The sequence below is a fragment of the Elephas maximus genome, chromosome 24 (genome assembly GCF_024166365.1).
Source record: "Elephas maximus indicus isolate mEleMax1 chromosome 24, mEleMax1 primary haplotype, whole genome shotgun sequence".
NCBI lineage: Eukaryota > Metazoa > Chordata > Mammalia > Proboscidea > Elephantidae > Elephas > Elephas maximus.
Genome location: NC_064842.1, coordinates 43,945,212 through 43,961,342, shown reverse-complemented (window position 1 = coordinate 43,961,342; position 16,131 = coordinate 43,945,212). Strand labels below are relative to the sequence as shown.

The 16,131-nt window shown below is 38.5% G+C and overlaps 1 protein-coding gene across 1 annotated transcript in view; it reads right to left on the bottom strand.

The window, feature by feature from the left end:
- XPR1 (xenotropic and polytropic retrovirus receptor 1) overlaps window positions 1-16,131 on the bottom strand; it is a 257,077-nt gene that overhangs the window by 36,193 nt on the left and 204,753 nt on the right. The window contains exons 8-9 of the mRNA XM_049868482.1: window positions 3,289-3,479; window positions 2,896-3,075 (exon numbers count right to left, since the gene is read on the bottom strand). Coding sequence (XP_049724439.1) covers window positions 2,896-3,075; window positions 3,289-3,479 — 371 coding nt within the window. The remainder of the gene's footprint in view (window positions 1-2,895; window positions 3,076-3,288; window positions 3,480-16,131) is intronic.

Sequence of the window (16,131 nt, the reverse complement as noted above, 5' to 3'; positions counted from 1 at the left end):
CAGAAACAGTGGCAGCAGAACCAGACCAGTGCAAGACAGCATGGTGGGCTTCCCAGTCCACAGCGCAAGGCAGTTACAGTAGTGAGAGAGCTGAGTGCCTTTGGCGAGGAGGCTTCCTGGCAGAGGGGTGCCTCTGGGCACTTACTGGGGAGCTAAACAGCTTTGTAATACCTGCCCTAGCAGGGCAGAGGACAGCCCAAAGGGCCCAGGGGCCAAGGGAAAGGCCTGCCTGTGGGCACAGCCGAGGAGCTGTCCTGATCAAAGAACTGTATCCTGAGTTATTCCTAATCCTGAATTGTAACCTGTTACTTCCCTAATAAGCCCCATAATTGTGAGTATGGTCTGTGAGCGCTGTGTGGCCATTGCAACGAATTACTGAATGCAGGAAAAAAGTACAGAGTGTCGCGGGAGGGATGGCTGGTGTCAGAACTGGTAAAAAAGGCTGGAGAGAGGAGGTACATCTGACCTGCACCTCACAGCAATCAGTCTTTGGCTGATGTTGATGGTGATTCTCTTTTCCCTCGTGAAGTTGGAGGAGGTCAGATGACCCTGATACCATTTTTACAAATTATTCTATTACTCCTCTTACTATATCATCATTGCCAATCTATTCCATCATGAGTCCTCATTTATTAACAAACACACAGCAGATGCATAGACAAGTGTCTACTCAATAGGGAATCATTCTGTTTATTAGAGTAACTGGTCATGCATGAATCACAGCTTGCTATTTAAACAAAGTAGGATGCACTGGGAAACGCTCACTTGGTATAAAATGTACACAACTATATCATCCTGTTGTTATTGCAGCGATGCGATTGTGGTAATAATTGAGTTTTCTGAATCTTTCAAAATCTCATTTACAAAAAACATTACAAAGATTTCACATTGACTGAGGCAAGAAACAAAAGGTGCTTATGACTTTAAGGGTATTTCATTGTAACCAAAAGAATGTCACATTTTTAATGAAAATAACAGTTTAAAAACTCCATAAAATCTAGTAATGAAGTAGTAGATAATCTCAAATGATAAAAGTAATCTAATCTTGTACTAAATGGCACTGATTTATTTTTTAGCGTACATCTTAAGACAAAAAGAATAGCTCAGATTTTTCTCCCATCTCAAAACAAACAAACAAACAAACAAAAACCCCAAAAACTACATCCTTCCAAAATGTATGCTCTAGGTGATGAAAAATATATTAAAGGTAATGGTATGCCTATGACTGACCTAAGTACTCATGTTCATTTACGTGTCCTGCTCAGAATTCAAACCCAAAGTTAAACTTAGTGGTGCTGCATTTAAAAGGAATGATTTGTTCTTTTTAAAAATGAAACTAGAGGCGAAAATTGTGATTCTCAACTTATAATAAAAATCTTGGTGGAAGGTGAAATTTTCATAGAAGATAGAATAAGTGACAATACTGGGGGAAAAAATCAAGGTGATCTGGATCATTTTCTTTTCCTGATTGCTATACTTACTCCACATGGAATAAGATGCTTATTGAATAGAGAGTCACATTTAAGTCTTGAGTTTAAAAAAATTTGTTAGTGCTATAGTGATTGTGGAAACCCTGGTGGCGTAGTAGTTAAGAGCTATGGCTGCTAACCAAAAGGCTGGCAGTTTGAATCCCCCAGGTGCTCCCTGGAAACCCTATGGGGCAGTTCTACTCTGTCCTATAGGGTTGCTATGAGTCGGAATCCACTCAGCTGCAGTGGGTTTGGTTTGGTTATAGTGATTGTACTGCTAGTAACAACAACAAAACTCCCCAAAACTGCTATTCCAAAAGGGCACATAAAACAAAAAAGAAAACAAACAAAAAACTACCATTTTCAAGGTGGTAAACTTAAGAGGTGAAAAAGAGGTGAGAAATAATTACAGGATTTCTAAAAGCCTGAGTAGAGACTGGAGTCCTGGGTGGGTACAAATGGTTAATGCGTTGGGTGCTTACTGAAAGGCTGGAGGTTTGGGTCTACCCAGAAGCACCTCAGAAGAAACGCCTGAAAAATCTACTTCTGAAAAATCAGCCACTGAAAACTCTGTGGAGCACAGTTCTACTCCGATATACACGGGGATGCCATGACAGAATTGACGGTAATTGGTTCGGTTTTTAATTTGGTGCATAAATTGGTAAATATAATCACCAATCTTTATTGTTAGTTGTAATCGATAATCTAAGGAACAATTATATGAAAACATTCCCAGTTGATTTTCAGAGTAAAACCAGTTTAAGAGTAAGCAGAAGTCCCCCGCCCCACACCTATATTTATGCTATCATAAAAAATACAGCTACCGCTTTTGCTGGAAATTCTATATCCTCATGCTCAGACTGTACGATTTGGGTTCATTAAGAAACAGGTAAAGTAGAAGACGAAAAGAAATTTCTTATTATAAACAAGAATCAAAGTCGGTTTCCCAAATTAAGGATGGTGATCTGATAAGACATTCCTACTGCTTTTAGAGAACCAATATTTCATGGAACAAAAATGTTTGGTTGACTCCTCACCTAAATTCAACAGGAAAATAACACTAGTTTTACCATTTTTTTAAGAAAAGAAAACTGATAATGTTCTACATATTATTGTAGGTAGTTAAATAATCTATATAATGAGGTAATAAATGATTACAATTTGCAAAGTCATTTCAACACCTGGCCACTTTACACTCCATTTTGGGAGGAAGAAATGCATGAGTGCTTTTCCAGGGCCATGGAGTCACCACTATAGCTCAGAGGTATGGGTCACACTGTATTTGTTGCCTCTGGAGCTGCTGCACCATCCACATAGACTACAATGTAAATGGTGCCTTTTGATGTGCAACCCAGCAGCTTTGGCTTCATTCTAGCCAATGACGAATATATTATTCTAAAAATGGTACAGAAATTTCTGGACTTACCAGCAGTTTAAGCAGCCAAAACCGGGATTTATAATAGAAAGTTTTGGTGGGGTTGATAAGAAAGAAAATCATAAATCCATAAAGGGCAAGTGGATATACATATGTGGGGATGACACTAATTGGAGCAAAGAAGCATGCCAGAAGGCTCAGGCACCACAGTATTCCAAGGAATCCAGCAATCTGGTGAAGGATGGGGAAGACAAAAAAAGAAAATTGTTATATTTATTTTTAGCATTACTCAAAAGTATCTTTAATAAAACAATGGTAAGAAAATGTTTAATTATTAAGTCAATAATGCTCTTCAAGTAGAAGATGGATTCCAATATCCAGGAAACCAGCTTTATATAGCTAATGCAAACTACATTTGTACACTTTATGTCTTGTTTTGGTTACCTCAAAGAGATGCTGATGGGACAAATTGCTTCTTGGATTAAGTTCAAAGATGAGCACATGATTTACTCCAGCCTGTCGCCAACCATATGTGTTGATGCCCAGTAGAAAAAGGAATTCGATCAGAAGAAAGCCACCCCGATATATTCTTATCAGGGGCCACACACTTCTATCTGTTTCAAGTTTAAATACAGCTGAAAGAACATTAATTTATTGGTTAGTTATAAAATTCGTAATAATGTCTCCTTTAATTATCTTCTCATTCTCAATGATATAACCCTGGCATAGGAGTTTTTAATAAATAAAATCTAAACCTAGATTACTTCATGAGCCTGATAACCCTGACTCCTGGCTTTTTCATGTCTTCATTTTACTCTGCAGAATTACATCAGAATAATTTTCCTAAAACTTCCTTTTTCCAAGTCATTCCATCGTTCCATTAGTTTCTTAGATTACAAAATCATGGTAAAATGACTTAGAATTATAAGATTAGTTCTGGCAGCTGGGGATTTCTGCCATGACACACTTCTTTGGCTTAGTTTTTAACCATCATTAAGCAGGCTACAGAACATAATACCTATCTCAGAGTTGTGAAAATTAAAAGAAACAGTACACAGGGAAGCTATGTGAAATAACTTAAATGTTATGTAAGTGACAAAAGTTAATATTTATACCTTTTTTAAATTAATGCTTACTATGCGCTAAGCATCATTCTAAGTATTTTTACACACATTAATCCATTTAATCCTCACAATGGCTCTATGAGTTAAAAATGTATCTCTGTTTGATTGATGAGGAACCTGAAACACAGAGGGGTTAAGTAATCTGCTCATGGTTACTGAGCTAGCATAGCGCAGAGCCAGGATTTCAAAGTAGACACTTTTGTTTCCAAGTCTATACTCTTAACCACTATATTTTATTGCCCATACAAAGGTTCAGTATCATTATTTATTCTCTAGCTCTCCAATAATTGTAATATTCAAATATCATAGCCTGGCATTCAAGTTCTTCACAATTGGATGTCCAACTCGCTTTCCTCAAACTTATTTCACAGGGCCCCAAAATATTAATTCCCAGCTCCAGATGACTCTGATTATCCTTTTAACAAGTTTACTTTTTGATATTTGTTTATGTTGCTCTGTATCTAAAATGGCCTTGCTTTTCCTCTCTACCAATTCAAATTCTACTTATTATTTAAGAGCCAAATCCTTAGCTGTTCAAAAATTTACTGAATCAGTATCTTTGATTTTGAGTATACTATTTTTTTTTTTTTTATGTGCCAAATGGAGCCCTGGTGGCACAGTGGTTAAGAGCTCAGCTGCTAACCAAAAGGTCAACAGTTTGAACCCAGCAGCTGCCCCTTAAAAATCCTATGGGGCAGTTCTACTCTGTCCTATAGGGATGCTATGAGTCAGAATCAACTTGACAGAAATGGGTTTTTGGTTTATGTGCCAAACACTTCAATTTGGCCTAGTGATTTCCCTGTTTTCCAAATAAGTATAATTTTACTGTTAGTATCACTCATTTGAATTATATATGGACTTGGAAATATACTTAATTTAAATTATCTTCAAGTTTTCTATAGTATCGATGGCAGTTTAAAAACAACAGGGTAGAAAAAGACTTTGCTTTGGAGTCAAATACTATATACCAAACTTCAAATTCTAGTTATACCGGGGCAAATTGTTTATTTTTTCTATATCTCAGTTTCCTTGTTGATCAATGGGGATAATGTCTGTTCTTAGAAGTTTGTTAAGACTAAATGCGGACATATATCAAATGCCTAACACAATGCTTGGCCCATTATTTAGTAGATATTACTGTCTTTTTCTTCCAAATTCATTTGTTCGTTCATCTGTTGTTATTTATTAGATGTCTATTATACACAACAGAACCCTGGTGGTGCAGTGGTTAAGAACTACAGCTGCTAACCAAAAGGTTGGCAATTTGAATGCACTAGTTGCTCCTTGGAAACCCTATGGGGCAGTTCTACTCTGCCTGACAGGGTTGCTATGAGTCAGAATGAACTCGACAGCAACGGGTTTGGGTTTTCGGTATTCTACATGACACTATTCTAAAAGCTCAGGATTCAATAGAGAACAAAGACAAAATACTTGTCTTCCAGAAATTTCTATCCTGTAGATCTGATAGTGATAAGTGCTTTGAAGGGAAATAAATTATGGTAAGGTGACAAAGAGTGATATTAAATTTCAGGTAGGGTAGTCAAGGGAGACCTCTCAGGAGATGACATTTGCAGAGACCTTAAGAAAATAAGAGAGCAGACCATGTGAATATCTGAGAGAAGAGGGCTCTTAAAAAAAAAAACCAAACCCATTGCCATTGAGTTGATTCCAACTCACAGCAACCCTACAGGAGGGAGGAGAACTGCCCCATAAGGTTTCCAAGTAGTGGCTGGTGGATGTGAACTGCCAATCTTTTGGTTAGCAGCCGAATGCTTAACCACTGCACCAGCAGGGCTCCAATAGGGCTCTAGGTGGAGGGAAAGTACAAAGAGCCCTGGAATAAGTATGAGTTTGGTGTGTTCCTGAAGTAGCAAGAAGGGCAAGGCCACTATGATTGGAATAAGTGAGAGGTAAAGTGGTAGAGTTGGCCAGAGGCAGATAGGGTAGGGCCTTGTAGGATTCTGTCAAGACATAAGCTTTTACTTTGATGTAGGAAGCCAATGGAAAGTTTTGCAGGCAAGTGACATGACCTGATCAATGATTTACAAGGTTATTCTAGTTGTTACGTGACAAGTGAAATGCAGGGGAACAAGTAAGGAAGAAGATTAGTTAGGAGGTTATACATTAAAAATTATGTATGGTTTTACATCTTGATTCCTAAGCAAAGATCATAGATATATTATACACCTAAGAATCCATAAAAAGAATAGAGCCAATAAACAAATTCAGCAAAGACACAAGTACAAGGTCAACACACAAAAATCAGTGGTGTTCATATACCAGTAACAAACAATGGGAAAACAAAATTAAGAAAATAATTTCATTTACAAGAGCATCCAAAAGAATAAAATAACTAGGAATAAATCTAACCAAAGAGGTGGAACATTTGTACAATGAAAATTACAAAACGCTGCTGAAGGAAATTAAAGAAGACCTAAATAAATGGACAGACATCTTGTATTCCTGGATTGGAAGACTTAACAATGTTAAAACGACAATACTATCAGAATCTATCTACAGGTTCAAAGTAATCTCTATCAAAATGCTAACGGCTTTTTTTTTTTTTTTTTGCAGTTGATTCTCAAATTCACATGGATTGAAAGGAGTCTCAAACAGGAAAAACAATCTTGTACAAGAAGGACAAAGTTGGAGAACTCACACTTCCCTTTTCAAAACTTACTACAAAGCTACAGTAATCAAACAGTGTGGTACTGGTATAAAGACAGACTTATAGAACAACTGAATGGAACTGAGAATCAAGAAATAAACCCACACATCCATGGCCAACTGATTTTCAACAAACGCCAAGACAACTCAATGAAAAAAGAATGGTCTCTTCAATAAATGGTGCTGGGACAACCTGATAATCGAGTGCCGATGATTCCAACTCACAGCGACCCTACTTCAACATGCAAAAGAATGAAGCTGAACCCCTACCTCACACCATACATAGAATGAGTTCAAAATGGAAAAACTACCTAAATATAAGAGCTAAAACTATAATACTCTTATAAGAAAATCTAGGAGTAAATTTTTATGACCTTGGACTTGGCAATGGATTCTTAACATGATACCAAAAGCACAAGCCACAAAATGAAAACAGATAAATTGTACTTTATCAAAATTAAAGGCTATAGTGTATCAAAGGACTTTATCAAGAAAGTAAGAGATAATTTATAGGATGGGAGAAAGTATCTTGTAACCGTATATCTAATAAGGGTTTAATACCCAGAATATATACATGACACCAAGAAGACAGACAACCCAATGAAAAACTAGAAAAAGGACTTGAGATACTTCTCCAAAAAAGATATACAAATGGCTGCCAGTAAGCCCATTAAGAAAATGCTCAACATCATTATGACAGAATAGAACTTTCTCATAGGGTTTCCAAGGCTGTAATCTTTACAGAAGCAGACTGCCAAATCTTTCTCTTAAGGAGCAGCTAGTGGGTTTGAACCACCAAACTTTTGGTTAGCAACCAAGCACTTAACCACTGCACCAACAGGGTTCCTCCATTAGTCATTAGGGGAAGGCAAATCAAAACCACAATGAGATACCACTTCACGCCCACTCAGATGGCTATTATCAGATAAAGGAAATATAACAAGTGTTGGTGAGGATGTGAAAAAACTGGAATCCTTGCACATTGCTGGTGAGAATATAAAATGCTGCAGCCTCTGTGGAAAACAGTTCTTCAAAAAGTTAAAAGACAGAATACCATGCTGTTGTTGTTAGTTGCTGTCGAGTTGATTCTGACTCACGGCGACCCCATGCACACATGGGTAGAAGTGCTCAATAGGGTTTTCCAGGTCGTGACCTTTTGGAAGCAGATGGCCAGGCCTGTCTTCCCAGGCACCTCTAGGTGAGTTCGAACTGTCAACCTTTGGGCTGGCAGTCGAGCATTTAACTGTATGTGGTACCCAGGGACCCAGAATTACTACATGACCCAACAATTACACTCCTAGATATATACTTCCTCCCACAAAACAAAAAACTGAAAACATCTACTCAGATACATGTACGTGGATATTTTTAGCAGCAGTATTCACAATAGCCAAAAGGTAGAAACAACCCAAACATCCCTCAATAGAAGAACGGATAAACAAATCAATGTATATACATACAATAGAACACTAGTCATAAACAGAAATGAAGTTCTGATATGTTGACTGTTGTGCCAAACTGTCAAGTCAAGGTCTGAGGTCACCAGGAAAGATACGACTTATGTACAGGTACTGGATGAAACAATGCTTTATTTACACAGAGAAGATACGGAGCAAGGCCAGTTTTAATAGCAGGTGTTGGTCTCCTACAGCCAGTGGTTCATACCCCTCCAGCAGTCAACACAAGGATGATGGTGTTCATGCATCCCTCTTGTGCTGCCAAAGAGGGATCTTTTCGATATATACATAAACTCAATCTCAGGAACAGATACAGAAATGGGTTGGCCAGGTGTTATATAACACACGTGCATAAGCAATAAGCAGAATGTTTACCCAGAACAGGGAGGGGCTCTCCCCAATACGGAAGAAGAAACTAGGACAGAAGGAGGCTCAGTTCCCAGCCTCCATTATCGGGGAATGTTCCAGGCCCAAGGCTCTGATTAGGTGGTCCAGGAGGCGGCTAGAAGGCCATGTGATGGACTGCTTTCTCACTTTTCCAACACGATACATGCTACATGGGGATGAACCTTGAAAACATTACGCCAAGTGAAATAAGCCAGACACAGAGAGTCATATACTGTATAAAGGATACTTCTATTTAAATGAAATATCTGGAATAGCTAAATCCATACAGAAAGAAAACAGATGGTTTTCGGGAGTGGGGAAGGCGAGGAGTACAGAGTAATTGCTTAATGGGCACAGGGTTTCCTTTGAAATGATGAAAATGTTCTGCAACTAGATAGAAGTTGTCCCACCTTTTGGCTGTTGTGAAAAGTGATGCAATGAAAGCTGGTGTACAGGTTTCTGTTTACAATCCTGCCTTTACTTCTTCTGCATATATACCTAGGTAGGATTGGTATTTCTAGGCCATAGAGTAGTTCTATGTTCAACTTTTTGAGGAACCACCAAGCTTTTCCAGTGACTGTACCATTTGACATTTCTACCAGCAATGGACGAGGGTTCCAGTTCCTCCATAACCTTGCCAGCACCTACTGTTTTCTGTTTTTTTTCTATCAAGGCCACTCTAATCGGTAGGATTTTGCTCTTGTAAACAAAGTGGCAATGAATACCCTTTTTACATATGTGTATGTATGTATCCAAGTACAACCGGATTTGTAGATAAATTTCTAGAGATAAAATACCTTAGTCAAAGGGGCTATATTTATAATTTTTACATACATTGCCAAATTATCTTCCAAAGGGATTGCAACAAAAACTCTTACCACTAGTGCAGAAGTGCCTGCTATTTCACACCCTCAAATTCACTGTAAATGGTCAAACTTTTTGACCTCTGTTAAACCAGTAAGTGAAATAAGGTGTGTTGTTACTGTATCAGATTACTTGCAGTAAAAGCTACTAGTAATCTGTAAGGGACGTGAAACAACAACAACAAAAACCCTGAGGGTAAAATTGCACAAGCAATTTTTCATCTTCAGGAAATGAAATATCTGGAATACGTGATTTTCAGACAAGTATTTAAACAGCAAGTTGTGTTCCCTTGAGAAACTAATTATGCACATTATTTTTTGATGAGAATATCTGAAGAAAAGAATCATGCTTGTACATGCATTACTACTGTTGTGTTTCTCTCTGACTCTCAACACTTATCTTTCTAGCACCCGCTGGGAGATAAAAAAGGAGAGACAGCTGGCTTTTAAACTACATTAGTCACCCCCCCGCCCCCCGCATCCTCAACAAACACACACAAAGATCAAAGAAGGGCTCTGAGGTGGGAGGGCATAATGCATAACACTAAATGTATAAACCACACATACTCAAAAAACAAATCAGACTGTCTCATCAAAACGCAGTCTACATTTACTAAAGAAAAACCTCAAATGCTCATGAGTTAAAACAAACAACAAACCACTCCCTCCCTCCAACACTCCCTCTCCCATCAGCCAACTAAATCTCTTTGCTCATCTGTCTCCTTCTCTTGGAATGCCTTCCATTCTACCAATGTCCAGTTTAAGTACCATTTCTTCCACAGTCTTCCCTGATGTTCTCATTTAAAAGTAATCACTTGTTCATTTGGAACATTCAACACTTTCTATCTTGTGGTGTATTATTATTGCTTTTAAGGTATGTCTTCATCTCGCTGGCATAATAATAAGTTTCATAAGGGAAAGGATTCATTTATCTGTATTAACACTCACGGGCATCAAACATAATTGTGAGACATAAAACGAACTTGTTGAATGAATGGATAAATCAATAATAAATTCTAAAACAACTCTGTAAGTAAATTTAAGGTATAAGCTCATATAAAAGATGAGGATACTGTTTCAGAGAAGTTAAGTGATGTTCTTAAAATGAAAACAACTAACAGTGGACCTGGGGCTAAAACCCAGGCAGGCCTTTGGAATCCAAGCCAGTGTTCTTTCCTCAATAGCCGGCTTGATAATCCTAGCTCTACATTTTTTATTGTAGTATTTCCGCGGATTCTATATAAGTAGACTGCAACAGCCTAAAAAAAATAAAACGAGAATTAAAAAAAAATACTCGTTGTCGCCTAGTCAATTCCGACTCATAGCTACCGTAAAGGACAGGGTAGAACTGCCCCATAGGGTTTCCTAGGCTGTAGTCTTTAGGAAACCAGACTGCCACATCTTTCTCCCGTGGAGAGGCTGGTGGGTTCGAACCAAAGACCTTCTGGTTAGCAGCCAAAAGCTTAACCACTGTGCAACCAGGTTCCTTTATAATCAAAAATTTAAATCATCATTTATAATCTGATATATAAAATTATAAAATAACATAAATATCATCTATATCAAATCATGAACTTATAGTAGACATAATTACTTTATTTTTAGTAATGGGTGGGAAGAACTCTAAAAATACAAAATGAAAAAAACACTGTTAAAAGGTAAAGTACATATATGGTCTCTAAGGTCATAAGAACTCGGGTTACAATTTCATAACCCAACTGTACAACTGACAATCTTAATTAAGATGAATGTTTATGAAGAATACTGAATTCAACACATTATTTCTTGAATATTTGCTATGTGCTGGCAGTGTGTGAAGAACATGAAATACAAAAATGAAAAAGACATTGTCCTTCCAACTGAGCAACTCACACTCTAGTAAATGTGGCAATGATACAAACCTTTGTTCAAGCACTATCATGACTACTAAAAGTTCAAAACAATATAACGGATACTTATACAGTAACATCTGTTCCTAAATCATTACTTCGCAGATTTCATTGAGCAGAACTTAATCCTTTATAACGATACCATTATCCTCATAAACATAATTATTGTCCTGTTTGGAATTGGCTCGACAGCAATGGTTTTATTTTTTAAAATAAAAAAACAGACTCTTGAGGTATATCAGGATTACTTGCCTTTAAAGTCCTCAATTGCAAGAACCTTTTAAGATTTGTATTTGTCTTTTTATATGTGTGTGTGTTTTGTATATCATTTAATTTTCGCTCTCTCCTTCTCTTCCAACCATTCAAACTTCCACCAATATTTTTTGAGTCTCTATTATGTCTTAGGTACTAGGTGCTGGGGATACAACAGTAAACAGGAGAGACAAAAGCCCAGGCATTAAGAAGCCTACATTCAGTGGGAAAACAGGTAACAAGAAAACAAATAAATATGTAATATATAATATGTTGTTGTTGTTAGGTGCCATCGAGTTGGTTCCGACTCCGAGTGACCCCATGCACAACAGAACAAAACACTGCCCAATCCTGCACCATCCTTACAATTGTTTTACGCTTGAGCCCACTGTTGCAGTCAATCCACCTTGTTGAGGGTCTTCCTGTTTTCCACCAACCCTGTATTTTATCAAGCATGATGTCCTTCTCCAGGGACTGATCCCTCTGACAACATGTCCTAAGTATGTAAGATGCAGTGTTGGCATCCTCGCTTCTAAGGAGCATTCTGGTTGTACTTCTTCGAAGACAGATTTGTTCGTTCTTTTGGCAGTCCATAGTATATTCAATATTCTTTGCCAACACCACAATTCAAAGGCGTCAATTCTTCTTTGGTCTTCCTTATTCATTGTCTGGCTTTCACATGCATATGATGTGAATTGAAAATACCATGGCTTGGGTCAGGTGCACCTTAGTCTTCAAGGTGACATCTTTGCTTTTCAACACTTTAAAGAGGTCCTTTGCAGCAGATTTGCCCAATGCAATGTGTTTTTTGATTTCTTGACTGCTGCTTCTGTGGGTGTTGACTGTGGATCCAAGTAAAATGAAATCCTTGACAACTTCCACCTTTTCTCCATTTATCATGATGTTGCTTATTGGACCAGTTGTGAGGATTTTTGTTTTCTTTATGCTGAGATGTAATCCATACTGAATGCTGTGGTCTGGGATCTTCATTAGTAGTGCTTCAAGTCTTCTTCAGTTTCAGCAAGGAAGGTTGTGTCATCTGCATAACCCAGGTTGTTAATGAGTCTTCCTCCAATCCTGATGCCCCGTTCTTCTTCTACAGTCCAGCTTCTCGGATTATTTGCTCAGCATACAGATTGAATAGGTATGGTCAAAGGATACAACCCTGATGCACGTCCTTCCACACGGTATCCCCTTGTTGTGTCCAAACAACTGTCTCTTGATCTATGTACAGGTTCCTCATGGGCGCCGTTAAGTGTCCTGGAATTCCCATTCTTTGCAATGATATCCATAATTTGTTACGATTCACCCAGTCAAATGCCTTTGCACAGTCAATAAAACACAGGTAAACATCCTTGTAGTATCTCTGCTTTTAGCCAGGATCCATCTGACATCAGCAATGATATTCCTGGTTCCACGTCCTCTTCTGAATCTGGCCTGAATTTCTAGCAGTTCCCTGTCCACATACTGCTGCAGCTGCTTTTGAATGATCTTCAGCAAAATTTTGCTTGTGTGTGATATTGTTCGATAATTTCCACATTCACTTGGATCACCTTTTTTGGGAATGGGCATAAATATGGATCTCTTCCAGTTAGTTGGCCAGGAAGCTGTCTTCCGTATTTCTTGGCACAGACAAGTAAGCACTTCCAGTGCTGCATCCGCTTGTTGAAACATCTCAATTGCTATTCCAACAATTCCTGAAGCCTTGTTTTTCGCCAATGCCTTCAAGTGCAGGTTGGACTTCTTCCTTCGGTACCATCGGTTCCTGATCATATGCTACCTCTTGAAATGGTTGAACGTTGACTAATTCTTTTTGGTATAATGACTCTGTGTATTCCTTCCATCTTCTTTTGATGCTTTCTGCATCGTTTAATATCTTCCCCATAGAATGCTTAGCAACTGTAACTTGAGGCTTAAATTTTTCTTTAGTTCTTTCAGCTTAAGAAATGCCGACTGTGTTCTTCCCTTTTGGGTTTTTTTATTTCCAGCTCTTTGCACATGTCATTATAATACTTCACACTTTGTCTTCTCGAGACGCCCTTTAAAATATTCTGTTCAGTTCTTTTACTTCATCATTTCTTCCTTTTGCTTTAGCTGCTCGACGTTAGAGAGCAAGTTTCAGAGTCTCCTCTGACATCCATCTTGGTTTTTTCTTTCTTTCCTGTCTTTTCAATGACCTCTTGCTTTCTTCATGGATGATGTCCTTGATGTCATTCCACAACTCGTCTGGTCTTTGGTCATTATTGTTTAAGGCGTCAAATCTATTCTTGAGATAGTCTCTAAATTCAGGTGGGATATACTCAAGGTCGTAGTTTGGCTCCTGTGGACTTGCTCTGATTTTCTTCACTTTCAGCTTGAACTTGCATATGAGCAACTGATGGTCTGTTCCACAGTCGGCCCCTGGCCTTGTTCTGACTGATGATATTGAGCTTTTCCATCCTCTCTTTCCACAGATGTAGTCAATTTGATTCCAGTTTGTTCCCTCTGGTGAGGTCCATGTATATAGTCACTGTTTATACTGGCGAAAAAAGGTATTTGCAATGAAGACGTCGTTGGTCTTGCAAAATTCTATCATTTGATCTCCAGCATTTGTTTCTATCACCAAGGCTATATTTTCCAATTACCAATCCTTCTTCGTTTCTAACTTTCACATTGCAAGTTTGATCAATTTCAGACTGCAGAAGCTGATTAAAATCTTCAATTTCTTCATTTTTGGCCCTAGTGGTTGGTGCGTAAATTTGAACAACAGTTGTATTAACTGGTCTTCCTTGTAGGCATATGGATATTATCCTATCACAGAAAGCACTGTACTTCAGGATAGATCCTGAAACGTTCTTTTTGATGATGAATGCAACACTATTCCTCTTCAAGTTGTCATTCCCAGCATAGTAGACTACATGACTGTCTGATTCAAAATGGCCAATACCAGTCCATTTCAGCTCACTAATGCCTAGGATATTGATGTTTATGTGTTCCATTTCATTTTTGATGATTTCCAATTTTCCTAGATTCATACTTCATACATTCCAGATTCCGATTATTAATGGATGTTTGCAGCTGTTTCTTCTCATTTTGAGTCATGCCACATCAGCAAAGGAAGGTCCCAAAAGCTTTACTCCATCCACGTCATTAAGGTCAACTCTATTGTGAGGAGGCAGCTCTTCCCCAGCTGTCTTTTGAGTGCCTTCCAACCTGGGGGGCTCATCTTCCTGTACCATATCAGACAAAGTTCTGCTGCTATTCATAAGGTTTTCACTGGCTAATTCTTTTCAGAAGCAGACTGCCAAGTCCTTCTTCCTAGTCTGTCTTAGTCTGGAAGCTCAGCTGAAACCTGTTCTCCATGGGTGACTCTGCTGGTGTATGAATATCGGTGGCATAGCTAACAGCATCATAGCAACATGCAAGCCCCCACAGTTCGACGAACCGACAGACATGTGTGGGAAATATGTAATATAATGTAGCATAATTATAAGTGTTCAGAAGAAAACTAACATAGGCCAAAGGGATAAAACAGGCTATTTTAGGGTAGGGTAATCAGGGAAGGTCTTGCTGAGGAGGCGGCACCTGAAGAGAGACCTGTATGAAGTGAGGGAGTAAGCCATGTAGACATCTTGGGGAAGAGACTTGTAGGCAACTGCAAAGACTTTTAGCTGGGAATGAGCTTGGTGTATTCAGGGAACGGTAACTCCCAAGTGTAGGAGGAGAGAGTGAAACCTCATGTGAGGGAGGGTGATAGGATATAAAGTCAAAAAGGCTGACAGGAGTCAGATCCTGTAGTACCTTCCAGGCCATGGTAAGTAATTTGAAGCTATTAATGGATTTTGAGTAGGAGAGTGACATGATCTAAGTTACATTAAAAAAAAAAAAAAAAGATACCAGTGGTTACAAGGAGGCAGCAGTAGATGGAAAGAAACAAGTGTACAAGGCTACGGTATATTAAGCAAGAAATGGCTGCTTAGACTACGATGGCACTGATGGAGGTGGTGAGAAGTGGTCAGACTTAGAACATATTTAGAAGGTAGAGCAAAAGGATTTGCTGACAGAATGGAGATTGTGTGTGAAGGAAAAGAGAGGCCAAAGGTTTCTGGCCTGAGAAACTAGATGAAAAGTGATGCCATATGGAAGAGAGAACACATTTGGAGGTAAAAATCAAGGATTCTTTTGTTCATGTAAGGTTGAGATGCCTACTGGACATCCAATCAGATATCACTCAGGGGAGAGATGATATATATTTGGGAATCATTATCGATGGCAACTAACAACAACAACAACAACAATAAAAGCATATCCAAAAAACCAAACCCAGTGCCGTCAAGTCGATTCCGACTCATAGTGACACTATAGGACAGAGTAGAACTGCCCCATAGAGTTTCCAAGGAGCGCCTGGTGGATTTGAACTGCTGACCCTTTGGTTAGCAGCCGTAGCACTTAACCACTATGCCACCAGGGTTTCCATAAAACCATATAGATAGTATTAATAGTGATAGACTTGATTAGGTTGCCTAGGCAGGCAATAAATGTAGATGAAGAGACAGTCCTCAACATTTAGACATCACAAAGAAAAGAGAAGCTAGCAAAGGAAAAAACTGCCTAATGAAGTTTAACAGGAAACCCAGCAAAGTGTCGTTTTCTCAGCAAAACCAAGAGA